The sequence below is a fragment of the Oncorhynchus gorbuscha genome, unplaced genomic scaffold, assembly GCF_021184085.1.
Source record: "Oncorhynchus gorbuscha isolate QuinsamMale2020 ecotype Even-year unplaced genomic scaffold, OgorEven_v1.0 Un_scaffold_5823, whole genome shotgun sequence".
Classification (NCBI taxonomy): domain Eukaryota; kingdom Metazoa; phylum Chordata; class Actinopteri; order Salmoniformes; family Salmonidae; genus Oncorhynchus; species Oncorhynchus gorbuscha.
This window is the reverse complement of record NW_025749545.1, coordinates 706-19,395: the sequence shown is the minus strand read 5'-3', so window position 1 is coordinate 19,395 and position 18,690 is coordinate 706. Positions and strand designations below refer to the sequence as shown.

At 44.3% G+C, this 18,690-nt stretch overlaps 1 protein-coding gene across 1 annotated transcript; it reads right to left on the bottom strand.

Annotated features, from left to right (window-relative positions):
- Positions 1–469: 469 nt before the first annotated feature.
- Positions 470–18,379, bottom strand: LOC124029227 (serine/threonine-protein kinase Nek11-like; the record flags this gene model as incomplete). Its single annotated transcript, XM_046341007.1, has 5 exons — positions 18,302–18,379; positions 11,379–11,498; positions 9,474–9,567; positions 8,993–9,122; positions 470–606 (listed from the first exon to the last, which is right to left on the bottom strand). Coding segments are annotated over exons 2-5 (429 nt in total), but the record flags the coding sequence as incomplete, so codon positions are not given.
- Positions 18,380–18,690: the final 311 nt, after the last annotated feature.

Sequence of the window (18,690 nt, the reverse complement as noted above, 5' to 3'; positions counted from 1 at the left end):
AGAAAGGACTTGATTAACTATCTGTCTGTCTGTCTGTCTTGATTAACTATCTGTCTGTCTGTCTGTCTGTCTGTCTGTCTGTCTGTCTGTCTGTCTGTCTGTCTGTCTGTCTGTCTGTCTGTCTGTCTGTCTGTCTGTCTGTCTGTCTGTCTGCCTGCCTGCCTGCCTGCCTCTGTGTCTGCCTGCCTGCCTGCCTGTGTCTGTGTCTGTCTGTGTCTGTCTGTCTGTCTGTCTGTCTGTCTGTCTGTCTGTCTGTCTGTCTGTCTTCACACAGTAGAGAGTACTTGATTGTCTGTCTGTCTGTCTGTCTTCACACAGGAGAGAGGACTTGATTGTCTGTCAGTCTGTCTGTCTCTGTCTCAGCCTTCAAGTAGCAGGGAGAAGTAATTCAAGTAGCTCCAGAGCTTGCATACACCGACACACACTCATATACGAACACACGCGGACGCATGCACACACACACACTCACCTGTCCATAGGTATGACAGAGGGTTTCTGAGGTCACGGTGTCCCCTTCCTCTCTTTCCTCCTCCTCTTCATCAGTGCAGGACTCAAATCCATCCATGTAATAATACACCTCTGCAGTCTGAGGGTCCTCTGGGATCTCTAAACACACACACACACACACACACACACACACACACACACACACACACACACACACACACACACACACACACACACACACACACACACACACACACACACACACACACACACACACACACACACACACACACAGACAGAGAGAGAGAGATACACACACACACACAGATACACACACACACACAGATACACACACAGACACACACCGTGGGGAACAAACAAAATAAGTGACGCAATGTAGGGAGAATACAGAGAGATGGATCTTGGATAATACAAGCCTGATTGGTTCAAAACACTGAAGCAAAGATAACGCAAGACTAACACTATGGGGGCCATTTTCTTCACGGAGAACAGTATTGAAATGTCGGGTGTAGATCACTTTCCCTGTCCCGAGCACATTGGACGACACACATATACTCTCTCTCTACCTATACCTCTCTACCTCTACCTCTCTCTCTCTCTCTCTCTCTCTTTCTCTCTACCTCTCTCTCTCTACCTCTCTCTCTCTCTCTCTCTCTCTCTCTCTCTACCTCTCTCTCTCTACCTACCTCTCTCTCTACCTACCTCTCTCTCTACCTATCTCTCTCTCTCTCTCTCTCTCTCTCTCTCTCTCTCTCTCTCTCTCTCTCTCTCTCTCTCTCTCTCTCTCTCTCTCTCTCTCTCTCTCTCTCTCTCTCTCTCTCTCTCCTACCTCTCTCTCTCTACCTACCTCTCTCTCTCTACCTACCTCTCTCTCTCTCTCTCCTCTCTCTCTCTCTCTCTCTCTCTCTCCTCTCTCTCTCTCTCGACTCTCTCTCTCTCTCTCTCTCTCTCTCTCTCTCTCTCTCTCTCTCTCTCTCTCTCTCTACCTCTATATATATATATATATGTATCTCACTCTCACTTTCTTTCCTGAGATATTTCCAGCAGTTGTGTGCTGGTGCTGGTGTGGGTTGGGGGAGTGTTGGGGAACAGCTGTGGTGGATGTCTGTGCTACTGGGAACATCCTCTCTTGAACACTTCCACTTAGTGCTCTGCACCTGAGCACCAGCCTGACCAGGGACTCCTCTCCACGGAGTGAAGTCGCGAGGGAGGGGGGAAGAGAAAGGGTGCGGAGAAAGAACAAGAGAAAGAGATAGGAAAAGAAGAGAGTGACAGCTGTATGGTGTTGAGTTACCTTTGCAGGAGCTTACTGTCTGCCTGAATGAGAGGGAAACGGATAGAGAGAGAGAGCAAAAGAAGAGAGACAGAGACAGAAAAATAGAAAGACAGAGCACTGAGGAGCGAGACAGAGAAAGAAAATGTGTGGAAGAGAGTGGAAATCACTTTCATTTCATTTTCAATAATTGTTTCTTTCCTATCTACCACAGAAACCTGTAATATACAGTGTTGACTGGTATTGGAGACAAAAGTTCAATTTCAAACCGGGACTATCTCCAATATAAATCTGTACACTTTCCAAAGACTTATCCTTAATCCTCCGAGACAAAACCATATCTTCTGAGAAATATGACCACTAAAAATGGGGGAAGCAGATAAAGAGACGGAAGGAATGAAATGGAGATAAAGAGACGGAAGGAATGAAATGGAGATAAAGAGACAGAAGGAATGAAATGGAGATAAAGAGACAGAAGGAATGAAATGGAGATAAAGAGACAGAAGGAATGAAATGGATATAAAGAGACAGAAGGAATGAAATGGAGATACAGAGACAGAAGGAATGAAATGGAGATAAAAAGACAGAAGGAATGAAATGGAGATAAAGAGACAGAAGGAATGAAATGGATATAAAGAGACGGAAGGAATGAAATGGAGATAAAAAGACAGAGGGAATGAAATGGAGATGAAGAGACAGAAGGAATGAAATTGAGATGAAGAGACAGAAGGAATGAAATGGAGATACAGAGACAGAAGGAATGAAATGGAGATACAGAGACAGAAGGAATGAAATGGAGATACAGAGACAGAAGGAATGAAATGGAGATACAGAGACAGAAGGAATGAAATGGAGATACAGAGACAGAAGGAATGAAATGGAGATACAGAGACAGAAGGAATGAAATGGAGATACAGAGACAGAAGGAATGAAATGGAGATAAAAAGGCAGAAGGAATGAAATTGAGAGATAAAGAGACAGAAGGAATGAAATGGAGATAAAGAGACAGAAGGAATGAAATGGATATAAAAAGGCAGAAGGAATGAAATTGAGATGAAGAGACAGAAGGAATGAAATGGAGATACAGAGACAGAAGGAATGAAATGGAGATAAAAAGGCAGAAGGAATGAAATTGAGATAAAGAGACAGAAGGAATGAAATGGAGATACAGAGACAGAAGGAATGAAATGGAGATAAAGAGACAGAAGGAATGAAATGGAGATACAGAGACAGAAGGAATGAAATGGAGATAAAAAGGCAGAAGGAATGAAATTGAGATAAAGAGACAGAAGGAATGAAATGGAGATACAGAGACAGAAGGAATGAAATGGAGATAAAGAGACAGAAGGAATGAAATGGAGATACAGAGACAGAAGGAATGAAATGGAGATACAGAGACAGAAGGAATGAAATGGAGATACAGAGACAGAAGGAATGAAATGGAGATACAGAGACAGAAGGAATGAAATGGAGATACAGAGAGAAGGAATGAAATGGAGATAAAAAGACAGAAGGAATGAAATGGAGATAAAGAGACAGAAGGAATGAAATGGAGATAAAGAGACAGAAAATGTAAATGGAGATAAAGAGACAGAAGGAATGAAATGGATATAAAAAGTTAGAAGGAATGAAATGGAGATAAAGAGACAGAAGGAATGAAATGGAGATACAGAGACAGAAGGAATGAAATGGAGATAAAAAGGCAGAAGGAATGAAATTGAGATAAAGAGACAGAAGGAATGAAATGGAGATAAAAAGGCAGAAGGAATGAAATTGAGATAAAGAGACAGAAGGAATGAAATGGAGATACAGAGACAGAAGGAATGAAATGGAGATAAAGAGACAGAAGGAATGAAATGGAGATACAGAGACAGAAGGAATGAAATGGAGATACAGAGACAGAGGGAATGAAATGGAGATACAGAGACAGAAGGAATGAAATGGAGATAAAGAGACAGAAGGAATGAAATGGAGATACAGAGACAGAAGGAATGAAATGGAGATAAAAAGACAGAAGGAATGAAATGGAGATAAAGAGACAGAAGGAATGAAATGTAAGTCGCTCTGGATAAGAGCGTCTGCTAAATGAGTTAAATGTAAATGTAAATGGAGATAAAGAGACAGAAGGAATGAAATGGATATAAAAAGTTAGAAGGAATGAAATGGAGATAAAGAGACAGAAGGAATGAAATGGAGATACAGAGACAGAAGGAATGAAATGGAGATAAAAAGGCAGAAGGAATGAAATTGAGATAAAGAGACAGAAGGAATGAAATGGAGATAAAGAGACAGAAGGAATGAAATGGAGATAAAGAGACGGAAGGAATGAAATGGAGATAAAGAGACAGAAGGAATGAAATGGAGATACAGAGACAGGGAATGTGTCAGGACCCAGTTACGAACGCGGGTCTCCGGAGTGAGAAACAGTCACTAAACCAACTGAGCCACGAATAGTCGGCAGAACCCAGAAGATGAGGCAGACACAGCAGTACTTGAGACGGTGTATTTAATGAAGTAAAAAGTGAAGTTCTTCAGGAAAACATGTAACTCCACAACCTCAAAAGGAATTCCACAAGAACAAAGGTAATCCTCCAAGACAAAGGTAAATCCACAAGGTGGAAGGTAAAGCACAAAAAGCCTCAAAAGATACTCAAAAACAAACAAACAAGAACAAAAAAAACAGAATTCCACAAGAGAGTCCACCGGGATCAACAAGAGTTCACGGAGTACTAGGGCTGGGTGCTAACATACAAACACAGAGCAAAGAACTGAGGAAAACAAAGGGTTAAAATACAATCAGGGGAAACGAGGCACAGGTGCAAATAATAATGGGGATCAAGGGAAAACAAAAGGTCAAAAGGCACAATGGGGGCATCTAGTGACCAAAAACCGGAACAACCCTGACCAAATCCTGACAGAATGAAATGGAGATAAAGAGACAGAAGGAATGAAATGGAGATAAAGAGACAGAAGGAATGAAATGGAGATAAAGAGACAGAAGGAATGAAATGGAGATAAAGAGACAGAAGGAATTAAATGGAGATAGAGAGACATAAGGAATGAAATGGAGATACAGAGACAGAGAGAGGGAATGAAATGGAGATAAAGAGACAGAAGGAATTAAATGGAGATAAAGAGGCAGAGAATGAAATGGAGATAAAGAGACAGAGAATTAAATGGAGATAAAGAGGCAGAGTGAAATGGAGATAAAGAGACAGAGAGTGAAATGGAGATTAAGAGGCAGAGAGTGAAATGGAGATAAAGAGACAGAGGGAATGAAATGGAGATAAAGAGACGGAAGGAATGAAATGGAGATAAAGAGGCAGAGAGTGAAATGGAGATAAACAGACAGAGAGAGGGAATGAAATGGAGATAAAGAGGCAGAGAGTGAAATGGAGATAAAGAGGCAGAGAGTGAAATGGAGATAAACAGACAGAGAGAGGGAATGAAATGGAGATAAAGAGGCTAGAGTGAAATGGAGATAAAGAGGCAGAGAGTGAAATGGAGATAAAGAGGCAGAGAGAGGGAATGAAATTGAGAAAAAAAACAAGCGGTCTCTAAAAATTGACCAAAGTATCATAAAGGAATCAGGTAAATAATGATGTCTCAGTCAAGTCATACAACTACAGTCCACTAGTACAACACAATACCCTGATTACATCACACAAACTATAAGCCTCCTAAAAGCCTTCCCTTTTGTGGCTTTCTTAGAGTGAGTCCAACAGAGCCTGAAGCAGATCAGATCAGTGACCTATGACCAGGGATCCCACAGTCCAACCAGCTGGCAGACTCACCACGACAGAGAATGACACACAACTGCACACGCAAACACACACACACCCTGTCTGTCTGGTGCTTATAACCTGATAGCGATTTCTGTCAGTGGTTTCTGTCCCATCTCACCTGATTCAGTGCTTCATTGATTTTAATTAGCAATGTTAATACCAGACCAGAATAATCACTTATGCAAAGAAGTTTTTGTAATCCAGAATGTTTCATTCATGTGCCCTCCACTTGGCCTCCTGCACCAGCAGTACCACGGCCAAGGTTACAGAGGGCCAGGTACTCCCATCAGTCAATCTATCCTCCCTCCCTGTCCAAACAGACTCTGCAACTCTCTGAGACCGACTGCAAGAGTTCTGACACTTTGAAAAAGTGCTTCACTGGGCAAATTGGGACTGTCAGAGAGAGAGAGAGAGAGAGAGAGAGAGAGAGAGAGAGAGAGAGCTCTGTCATCTGACCTCAAACTCAGATAATATAACCTTCTTTCACCCTGTATCCTACCACACTGTGTTGAAACCTGTGGGCATGTTGCATCTGTGACTGCCTGTGGCTCTCAGTGATACTGTATGTTTATTCATACTGAGGACGGAGGTCAATGTTTATTTCCTAATACATTTGAGTCTAATACTTGCCTTTATTCCCCAGTGAGGCTGCTTGACGTATGTTTAATGTCAGTTCATGTCTACAGTTGAAAGGGGAAAGGGGGCAATGGGCCATTGAGATTTGGTTTAATGTGGTTTACTAAAAATAACAAAGCACTTTTCTCTTGTCTTTCTTATTTGCATATGTGCTCCTTGAGTGTGTGTGTGTGTGTGTGTGTGTGTGTGTGTGTGTGTGTGTGTGTGTGTGTGTGTGTGTGTGTGTGTGTGTGTGTGTGTGTGTGTGTGTGTGTGTGTGTGTGTGTGTGTGTGTGTGTGTGTGTGTGTAGTACTGTAACAGTGGTGGCTTGTGACACTTTAAATGGGGAGGACGGGCTGGAACAGAATAAATGGAATGAGAGAGAGAAGATACCATTCCATTCACTTCATCCATCCATTACTATGAGCCATCCTTTATGTTACACTCTCCCCTGCACACTGTGTGATGTATGCACACATGACTGTAAGTCGCTTTGGATAAAAGCGTCTGCTAAATGGCATATATTATTATTATTATGTTCACTCTGCTCCTCAGCCTTTGATGATACTGCCTGGGTTGCTTTACCTCATGGCTGGTCTGTCAGAGTAGGAGAGGTTTCATGCCACCAAGGGCTCTCTGTGACTCTGATCCCAGCCGAGATGAGGGAATCTGGGGCATTGGAGATCTGAGGGACCCCTGGATCTCCCACCATGGGGGTCCCACAGTGAAGTGGAAGTGGGACGAGTGTTGAGCAGGAGTTGGTCTATGAGTTTGGCCATTCGACTGCTTTTCCACCATGGAATATTGGATATTGAATAGTCATTTAAATAAATGACAGATTCCAAAGTGAATTGCAGACATTATTTTCAACTGAAATCACTTGCCCACTCCTACACTTGAGTTCAAACTTACCCAGGCCTCGCTGACCTTCCCTAAAATGTGAGGCGTGACAATGGCGTGATTTTGGAGGTGTAGCAACACGAGACTAAACTGACCCCAACCCTGAAGGGCACTACAGCTGCAACAGTACAACAGTTGTTGAAGTCTCCTATTTTCTTATTCTTACATCCTGGTCTTCACCAATCTGAGAGGATTGATTGGGTGTGTGATTGGGCGCGGGGCCGGCCCTGATTGGGTGTGTGATTGGGCGCGGGGCCGGCCCTGATTGGGCGTGTGATTGGGCGCAGGTTAAATAACAGTCCCAGAGCACAGCAGACAATAATCTCATAACCTCCCTACCTCCTAGATAGCACAGCAGACAATAATCTCATAACCTCCCTAGATCCCACAGTTTATAGACAAGGTGTTTAGCTGTTTATTATTATTATTATTATCTGTGGACAGATACAGAAATGTGTGTGTGTGTGTGTGTGTGTGTGTGTGTGTGTGTGTGTGTGTGTGTGTGTGTGTGTGTGTGTGTGTGTGTGTGTGTGTGTGTGTGTGTGTGTGTGTGTGTGTGTGTGTGTGTGTGTGTATTCCTCCAAAGTGCCTGAGTGTTGTTAAATAGAAAAAACTCTCTCATTCCACTTTTCTGCAGTTTAGATAAGGTTTTCTTTCACATGCATGTTGCTACATACATGTTGCAGTTGCTACATTAATGAATGGTATCCATTGATTATTGAATAATATATCTTAGAAATGCATCATGATCTTAGTTTAACTGTCGTACCCCATCAAACACCAAATATATGCTTGTTTTACTCTCATGTTTGGAAACAAAATAAATATTAACAAAACTGTATAGCCTCAATGTCAGGCCCTGACCTTAGAGAGCTTTTTATGTCTATATTTTGGTTTGGTCAGGGTGTGATTTGGGTGGGAATTCTATGTTTATTTTCTATGTTTTGTATTTCTTTGTGTTTGGCCGGGTGTGGTTATCAATCAGAAGCAGCTGTCCATCGTTGTCTCTGATTGAGAATCATACTTAGGCAGCTTTTTCCCACCTGTGTTTTGTGGGTAGTTGTTTTGTGTTTGCACCAGACAGAACTGTTTAGTTTTGGTCCATTTTGTCTCAGTGTTCAGTTTAAATAAATCATCATGAACACGTACCACGCTGCGCTTTGGTTCACTCCTTCTTCATGCACCGACGAGCGTTACCATCAAAACACGGTTACAACTATCATTTTGATATCATAGATGATCAGTCCTTGCATCTATATCCCTGTCTATGAATTTGAGAGTAGTTACTTTTCTCCAGCACCATCCCTCAACTTTTTATAGAAAGAGTGGTGGGGAGATGTACTGCAGTCCAACCAAGATGTACTGCAGGCCAACCAAGATGTACCTCAAGCTAACATGGATGTACTGCAGGCCAACCAAGATGTACTGCAGGCTAACCAAGATGTACCTCAAGCTAACCTGGATGTACTGCAGGCCAACCAAGATATACTGCAGGCCAACCAAGATGTACTACAGGCTAACCAAGATGTACCTCAAGCTAACCTGGATGTACTGCAGGCCAACCAAGATATACTGCAGGCCAACCAAGACGTACTGCAGGCCAACCAAGATGTAGTGCAGGCCATCCAAGATGTACTGCAGGCCAACCAAGATGTAGTGCAGGCCATCCAAGATGCACTGCAGGCCATCCAAGATGTACTGCAGGCCAACCAAGACGTACTGCAGGCCAACCAAGATGTACTGCAGGCCAACCAAGATGTACTGCAGGCCAACCAAGATGTACTGCAGGCCAACCAAGATGTAGTGCAGGCCATCCAAGATGTACTGCAGGCCAACCAAGATGTACTGCAGGCCAACCAAGACGTACTGCAGGCTAACCAAGATGTACTGCATAAAATCATAATCCTATCATTAACAGAAATAAAAGGTACAAGAAGGAAGTATACTCACCACGCCCTACTGGCTCAGACATTCGCATCATGTCCTGCTGCTGCCTTCCCTTTGGTTGTGAGCAACCCAGCGACCGGTAGTCCTCAGCTGTGATTGGTGTAGTCTGGTGGGCTGCATCTCCTGCACTCTCCTATTGGGTGGAAGTGATGGAGTTTTCAATTCAATTAGTCATAAAAGTATCTTTTTAATTTTTTAACAAGACAAATGTTTTTTATATTTTTTAGGGGGAGTTTCAATTATGAAGCAAGTGATTGGCTAATGAGAACATAAGGGAATACCAAACGAGGTTCACGGAGAAGGGACACCCTTAGAGTTTAATTTAACTCAGGCCAAAGAACCGGCTACTAATTGCACTTAAACAATTAGTTAATTCAAGTAATTAAAGTCGTAGAGGGTAAAAACAAAACATTTTTCATCCAATTATATGCATTATTTCCTAAGAGAGCTTTTGATTCAACTTTTAGAATTGTGTCTCACTTACATTCAAGACGTCCAAACTGACTTTCTCGAAATGGCGGCTCCTCAGCTCCTGCATTCGGAAGTGGTTTTCCTGGTATTTCTCCTCAGCAAGTCTCCTGTAGTGTTACATTATATTATAAATTGGCTGGTTTAAGACCTGAATGCTGATTGACTGACAGTTGTGGTATATCAGATTGTATACCACGTGTATGACAAAACATTAATTTTTTACGTCGGTAACCAGTTTATAATAGCAATAAGGTACCTCGGGGGTTTGTGGTATATGGGCATATGGGTATATCATGGTTAAGGGCTGTATCCAGGCACTCCGCGTTGCGTCCCACTTAAGAACAGCCCTTAGTCGTGGTATATTGGCCATATATACCACACACCCCTTGCCTTATATCTTAATATACAGGTAACTGCCAAAATAATGGAAACCCTTGAGATCATGAGGGATACAAAGTATAATGAAAGCAGGTGCTTCCAAACAGGTGTGGTTCCTGAGTTAAACACCCTTAGGGTCATGTATAAAAAAGTATTTAGTCTACCATGGCTATTCCCCCATAGGATGACAACATCCATAGGACACAAGTGGTCACTAAATGATTTGATGAGTATGAAAACGATGTAAACCATATGCCATGGCCGTCTCAGTCACCAGATCTCAACCCGGCAGGGTAGCCTAGTGGTTAGAGCATTGGACTAGTAACCGAAAGGTTGCAAGTTCAAATCCCGAGCTGACAAGGTACAAAATCTGTCGTTCTGCCCCTGAACAGGCAGTTAACCCACTGTTCCTAGGCCGTCATTGAAAATAAGAACTTGTTCTTAACTGACTTGCCTAGTAAAATAAAGGTAAAATAAATAAAAAATAAACAAAAAAACAATTAAACACTTATGGGAGATTCTGGAGCGGAGCCTGAGACAGGTGTTTTCCATCAACAAAACACCAAATGATGGAAGAATGGTGTCGCATTCTTCCAAGAGTTACAAGAGTTCCAGACACCTAGAATCTATGCCAAGGTGCATTGAAGCTGTTCTGACTCGTGGTGCCCAGTGACCTATTAAGACACTATGTTGGGGTTTCCTTTATCTTGGCAGTTACCTGTAGATGAATGATGCAACACAGTATAAAAGTGAGATGGCAGTGTGTTATGTTGATCATTAAGACTAGGAGGTCATAGTCTTAGGGTAGCCTAGTGGTTAGAGCGTTGGACTAGTAACCGAAAGGTTGCAAGTTCAAATCCCCTGACAAGGTACAAATCTGTCGTTCTGCCCCAAGCAGTTAACCCACTGTTCTTAGGCAGTCATTGAAAATAAGAATTTGTTCTTAACTGACTTGCCGAGTTAAATAAAGGTTAAAAAAATAAATAACACTGTAGTTATCAACCAGAAACAACAGAGTGTGGGAAAGAGGGAGAGAGAGGAGGAAGGACATAGATAAAGAGAAAATGAGAGAGAAAGAAACACAGGCAGATAGAGACCCACACAAAGAGAGAGAGACACAGAAAGAGATGGAGGAGAGAGAGAAGGTCATGGCTTGTATAATATCAGCGTCCTGCTAAAAGTTGAAACTCCATAGAGCACATCAATAGCCCTGTTGCCTGGCCTGTTGTCCTTCCCATCCACCACCCCTCTGTCGCTCTCAGTATCGTTCCCTGTAGACACGTCTCCAACACAGTTCAGCCCAAGGAAACTAGGGCAGGGGAGAATGCATTTACACAAAACTCTCTTCATCTTTAAAGGGAACCCAGCCATGCATCAGCCCCAGAAGAATCCCAACAGGCTCTATACTGGTCATGGACCGTGTGTGTGTGTGTGTGTGTGTGTGTGTGTGTGTGTGTGTGTGTGTGTGTGTGTGTGTGTGTGTGTGTGTGTGTGTGTGTGTGTGTGTGTACATGTGCGTGCGTACTTAATGGTCTCCTACCTAAGCCTCCTGGCCTTGTCGTCGGCAGCCTGCAGCTTCCTCAGCCTCATTCTCTCCCTGGGGGTCATTCTGTCTAGCTCTGATTTCTCCCTCAGTGTCTGAAGGTGCACCTTTCTCTGCCTGTTCAAAGGGCAACGGTCAGAGGTTGGGAGGGCTGGAGCGTTGGTGAGTAAGATAGGTCAGAGGTCCGATACTCCTACACACAATTACCTCTGCACTGTTAAAAACAATTGCTGCCTGAATGGGATTTAGAATTTACCATGGCAAAAAGAGATACTGTGCACTGTAAACACCTCAGGGTGGTGGATTTGATTGAATTCTAGCGTTTACTTTTTGTAGATCACTTCCTATGTGGATGTAAATACTTCTTTCAACATGTAAGGTATGTAACAAGGTCATTTAGAGTGAGATAGGCAGTAATCAGACATAAACAATATACATATGAAAGAGAGGATCTAATCAAGAGGAATACTAATTGGAGGCCCTGATTCAGATATGTCTCCCACTGTCCTCTAACCATAACTTAAACCCTTACCTTAAGCCTAAACCTAACCGAAAGCCTAACCCTCAACCTAGCTTCATGTGCACATCCCAGTTCAACCCTAGCCTCATATTACCTGGACTAACCTGTACCCCTACACATTGACTCGGTACCGGTACCCCCTGTATATAGCCTACACATTGACTCGGTACCGGTACCCCCTGTAAATAGCCTACACATTGACTCGGTACCGGTACCCCCTGTATATAGCCTACACATTGACTCTGTACCGGTACCCCTGTATATAGCCTACACATTGACTCGGTACCGGTACCCCTGTATATAGCCTACCCCCCCCTGTATATAGCCTACACATTGACTCGGTACCGGTACCCCCTGTATATAGCCTACACATTGACTCGGTACCGGTACCCCCTGTATATAGCCTACACATTGACTCGGTACCGGTACCCCCTGTATATAGTCTCGTTATTGTTATTTTATTGTGTTACTTTGTTCTTCTTATTTTTTTATTTTAAGCAACACAAAAAAATGCATTGTTGCTTGTAAGTAAGCATTTGATTTGATTTGACCCCTAACCCCGGCATCATGTCCGCATACCAGCTCAACCCTAACCCACTGCATCTCAGTGCTAGAGGCATCACTACAGACCCTGGTTTGATTCCAGGCTGTATCACAACCTGCCGTGATTGGGAGTCCCATAAGGCGGAGCACAATTGGACCAGCGTAGTCCGGGTGAGGGTTAGGCCGTCATTGTAAATAAGAATTTGTTCTTGCCTAGTTAAATAAAGGTTACATTTTTTTAAAATAAAACAACCCTAAACCTAGCTCCATGTCCACATCCTGGTTCAACCCTAACCTTAGACCCAACCCTAAACCTAGCTCCATGTCCACATCCTGGTTCAACCCTAACCTTAGACCCAACCCTAAACCTAGCTCCATGTCCACATCCTGGTTCAACCCTAACCTTAGACCCAACCCTAAACCTAGCTCCATGTACACATCCTGGTTCAACCCTAACCTTAGACCCAACCCTAAACCTAGCTCCATGTCCACATCCTGGTTCAACCCTAACCTTAGACCCAACCCTAAACCTAGCTCCATGTCCACATCCTGGTTCAACCCTAACCGTAGACCCAACCCTAAACCTAGCTCCATGTCCACATCCTGGTTCAACCCTAACCTTAGACCCAACCCTAAACCTAGCTCCATGTCCACATCCTGGTTCAACCCTAACCTTAGACCCAACCCTAAACCTAGCTCCATGTACACATCCTGGTTCAACCCTAACCTTAGACCCAACCCTAAACCTAGCTCCATGTCCACATCCTGGTTCAACCCTAACCTTAGACCCAACCCTAAACCTAGCTCCATGTCCACATCCTGGTTCAACCCTAACCTTAGACCCAACCCTAAACCTAGCTCCATGTCCACATCCTGGTTCAACCCTAACCTTAGACCCAACCCTAAACCTAGCTCCATGTCCACATCCTGGTTCAACACTAACCTTAGACCCAACCCTAAACCTAAACCTAGCTCCATGTCCACATCCTGGTTCAACCCTAACCTTAGACCCAACCCTAAACCTAGCTCCATGTCCACATCCTGGTTCAACCCTAACCTTAGACCCAACCCTAAACCTAGCTCCATGTCCACATCCTGGTTCAACCCTAACCTTAGACCCAACCCTAAACCTAGCTCCATGTACACATCCTGGTTCAACCCTAACCTTAGACCCAACCCTAAACCTAGCTCCATGTCCACATCCTGGTTCAACCCTAACCTTAGACCCAACCCTAAACCTAGCTCCATGTCCACATCCTGGTTCAACCCTAACCTTAGACCCAACCCCTAAACCTAGCTCCATGTCCACATCCTGGTTCAACCCTAACCTTAGACCCAACCCTAAACCTAGCTCCATGTCCACATCCTGGTTCAACCCTAACCTTAGACCCAACCCTAAACCTAGCTCCATGTCCACATCCTGGTTCAACACTAACCTTAGACCCAACCCTAAACCTAGCTCCATGTCCACATCCTGGTTCAACCCTAACCTTAGACCCAACCCTAAACCTAGCTCCATGTCCACATCCTGGTTCAACCCTAACCTTAGACCCAACCCTAAACCTAGCTCCATGTCCACATCCTGGTTCAACCCTAACCTTAGACCCAACCCTAAACCTAGCTCCATGTACACATCCTGGTTCAACCCTAACCTTAGACCCAACCCTAAACCTAGCTCCATGTCCACATCCTGGTTCAACCCTAACCTTAGACCCAACCTTAGCTCCATGTCCCATCCTGGTTCAACCCTAACCTTAGACCCAACCCTAAACCTAGCTCCATGTCCACATCCTGGTTCAACCCTAACCTTAGACCCAACCCTAAACCTAGCTCCATGTACACATCCTGGTTCAACCCTAACCTTAGACCCAACCCTAAACCTAGCTCCATGTCCACATCCTGGTTCAACCCTAACCTTAGACCCAACCCTAAACCTAGCTCCATGTACACATCCTGGTTCAACCCTAACCTTAGACCCAACCCTAAACCTAGCTCCATGTCCACATCCTGGTTCAACCCTAACCTTAGACCCAACCCTAAACCTAGCTCCATGTACACATCCTGGTTCAACCCTAACCTTAGACCCAACCCTAAACCTAGCTCCATGTCCACATCCTGGTTCAACCCTAACCTTAGACCCAACCCTAAACCTAGCTCCATGTCCACATCCTGGTTCAACCCTAACCTTAGACCCAACCCTAAACCTAGCTCCATGTACACATCCTGGTTCAACCCAAACCTTAGACCCAACCCTAAACCTAGCTCCATGTACACATCCTGGTTCAACCCTAACCTTAGACCCAACCCTAAACCTAGCTCCATGTACACATCCCGGTTCAACCCTAACCTTAGACCCAACCATAAACCTAGCTCCATGTCCACATCCCGGTTCAACCCTAACCTTAGACCCAACCCTAAACCTAGCTCCATGTACACATCCCGGTTCAACCCTAACCTTAGACCCAACCCTAAACCTAGCTCCATGTACACATCCCGGTTCAACCCTAACTTTAGACCCAACCCTAAACCTAGCTCCATGTACACATCCTGGTTCAACCCTAACCTTAGACCCAACCCTAAACCTAGCTCCATGTACACATCCTGGTTCAACCCTAACCTTAGACCCAACCCTAAACCTAGCTCCATGTCCACATCCTGGTTCAACCCTAACCTTAGACCCAACCCTAAACCTAGCTCCATGTACACATCCTGGTTCAACCCTAACCTTAGACCCAACCCTAAACCTAGCTCCATGTCCACATCCTGGTTCAACCCTAACCTTAGACCCAACCCTAAACCTAGCTCCATGTACACATCATGGTTCAACCCTAACCTTAGACCCAACCCTAAACCTAGCTCCATGTCCACATCCTGGTTCAACCCCCAACCCTAAACCTAGCTCCATGTACATCCTGGTTCAACCCTAACCTTAGACCCAACCCTAAACCTAGCTCCATGTACACATCCTGGTTCAACCCTAACCTTAGACCCAACCCTAAACCTAGCTCCATGCCCACATCCTGGTTCAACCCTAACCTTAGACCCAACCCTAAACCTAGCTCCATGTACACATCCTGGTTCAACCCTAACCTTAGACCCAACCCTAAACCTAGCTCCATGTCCACATCCTGGTTCAACCCTAACCTTAGACCCAACCCTAAACCTAGCTCCATGCCCACATCCTGGTTCAACCCTAACCTTAGACCCAACCCTAAACCTAGCTCCATGCCCACATCCTGGTTCAACCCTAACCTTAGACCCAACCCTAAACCTAGCTCCATGTACACATCCTGGTTCAACCCTATGTAAACCTAGCTCCATGTACATCCCGGTTCAACCCTAACCTTAGACCCAACCCTAAACCTAGCTCCATGTACACATCCCGGTTCAACACTAACTTTAGACCCAACCCTAAACCTAGCTCCATGTACACATCCTGGTTCAACACTAACTTTAGACCCAACCATAAACCTAGCTCCATGTACACATCCTGGTTCAACCCTAACTTTAGACCCAACCCTAAACCTAGCTCCATGTACACATCCCGGTTCAACCCTAACCTTATACCCAACCCTAAACCTAGCTCCATGTACACATCCTGGTTCAACACTAACTTTAGACCCAACCCTAAACCTAGCTCCATGTACACATCCTGGTTCAACACTAACTTTAGACCCAACCCTAAACCTAGCTCCATGTACCCTGGTTCAACCTAACCTTAACCCAACCCTAAACCTAGCTCCATGTACACATCCTGGTTCAACCCTAACCTTAGACCCAACCTAAACCTAGCTCCATGTCCACATCCTGGTTCAACCCTAACCTTAGACCCAACCTAAACCTAGCTCCATGTACACATCCTGGTTCAACCTAACCTTAGACCCAACCCTAAACCTAGCTCCATGTCCACATCCTGGTTCAACCCTAACCTTAGACCCAACCCTAAACCTAGCTCCATGTCCTGGTTCAACCCTAACCTTAGACCCAACCCCTAAACCTAGCTCCATGTCCTGGTTCAACCCTAACCTTAGACCCAACCCTAAACCTAGCTCCATGTACACATCCTGGTTCAACCTAACCCCAACCCTAAACCTAGCTCCATGTACACATCCCGGTTCAACCCTAACCTTAGACCCAACCCTAAACCTAGCTCCATGTACACATCCCGGTTCAACACTAACTTTAGACCCAACCCTAAACCTAGCTCCATGTACACATCCTGGTTCAACACTAACTTTAGACCCAACCATAAACCTAGCTCCATGTACACATCCTGGTTCAACCCTAACTTTAGACCCAACCCTAAACCTAGCTCCATGTACACATCCCGGTTCAACCCTAACCTTAGACCCAACCCTAAACCTAGCTCCATGTACACATCCTGGTTCAACACTAACTTTAGACCCAACCTAAACCTAGCTCCATGTACACATCCTGGTTCAACACTAACTTTAGACCCAACCCCTAAACCCATGTACACATCCTGGTTCAACACTAACTTTAGACCCAACCTAAACCTAGCTCCATGTACACATCCCGACCCAACCTTAGACCCAACCATAAACCTAGCTCCATGTCCACATCCCAGTTCAACCATAACCCTGGCTTCAACCACAACTCTAACTATGGTGTGTAGAATTCCATTGGACAAGTCATCAGGGTAAGTATGTAAAAGTGGAATAACATGATCATGTCACTGACCAGTTAATAAGCATAACATCAGATCAGAGAATCATATCATCCATGATCCCAAGTTAATCACCATTTCTCACAACCATATTGCATTGTCCACATGCTACTAAGGCACCTTGGCAAGTCATTACAGATGCAGTCTGTCAGGCAACAAATGACATGATCGTGTCAATCCTAAAGAGATGGGTGTGGCTATTGCTAAGACCTAGACCTAATCTGGTCTTTCTCTGCAGCATGTTACACCTGGCTACTCTAACATATAGGAGAGTGTGTGGCCAGCTAAGCTAATGATGACAGGCACCTTCCCTGATTGGTGCCAGTTTGAATCAGTGACGGTCTGGTTTGTTTAAGAGACAGCTGCTACTAACTGTGATTTCCATGTCTGAGTGAGTGAGAAAATGTGAGTGTGAGGAAGTGAGAGAGAGAGCGAGAGAGAGAGGAAGTGAGAGAGAAAGAGACAGACAGAGAGTGAGAGAAAAGGGGGTTATGGAGAGGGACAGAGTATGGCAATATTAGTGTGTGTTTGTGTGAATGCTTAAAAATCCCTCTGTCCTGATGCAGCCACATTGCGCTAAACTGAGGAGCCAGTGTTCATTCTTCATGTCTGAGGATGATAGTGGTGTGTAACTGCAGCCACGTAGCTCTAAACTGAGGAGCCAGTGTTCATTCTTCATGTCTGAGGATGATAGTGGTGTGTAACTGCAGCCACGTAGCTCTAAACTGAGGAGCCAGTGTTCATTCTTCATGTCTGAGGATGATAGTGGTGTGTTACTGCAGCCACGTAGCTCTAAACTGAGGAGCCAGTGTTCATTCTTCATGTCTGAGGATGATAGTGGTGTGTAACTGCAGCCACGTAGCTCTAAACTGAGGAGCCAGTGTTCATTCTTCATGTCTGAGGATGATAGTGGTGTGTTACTGCAGCCACGTTTTCTAAACTGAGGAGCCAGTGTTCAAATGTCTGAGTGAGCCAGTGTTCTGAGGAGCCAGTGAGACATTCTTCATGTCTGAGGATGATAGTGGTGTGTTACTGCAGCCACGTAGCTCTAAACTGAGGAGCCAGTGTTCATTCTTCATGTCTGAGGATGATAGTGGTTTTAGTTCTCCCTCTTCCTTCTTAATAACCCAAACTACAGACAACCATACAGTATATAGAGCATGTCCTTACACCGCTTTCAATATCTGTGCTGCGTCTCTTTCTCCCGCTGATGTCTTGTCTCTCAGTGTCAGACTACAGAACTTGTGTTTTAAGATCTGTAGAGAGGGAGTGAGACAGAGAAAAAAAGGGAGGGGGAAAGAGAGAGAGAGTAAAAGAGAGAGAAAAGAAAGAGTGAGATCAAGGTTAACATTATCAATATTATTGCTTTATTACAAACAGACTAGTATATCCCTGTATATCCCTACTTCACCATCGTTGATATGTCTACAGCTGTCATTAGGCTAAAGTGACCTACTGCAACGTCGTTAAACACAGCTGACCTTTCCAGTGTCCAGTGGTTAACTGACTGGACTTTCTCCTTTCTATCTTTCATATTACTTTCTTTCTTTCTTTCTTTC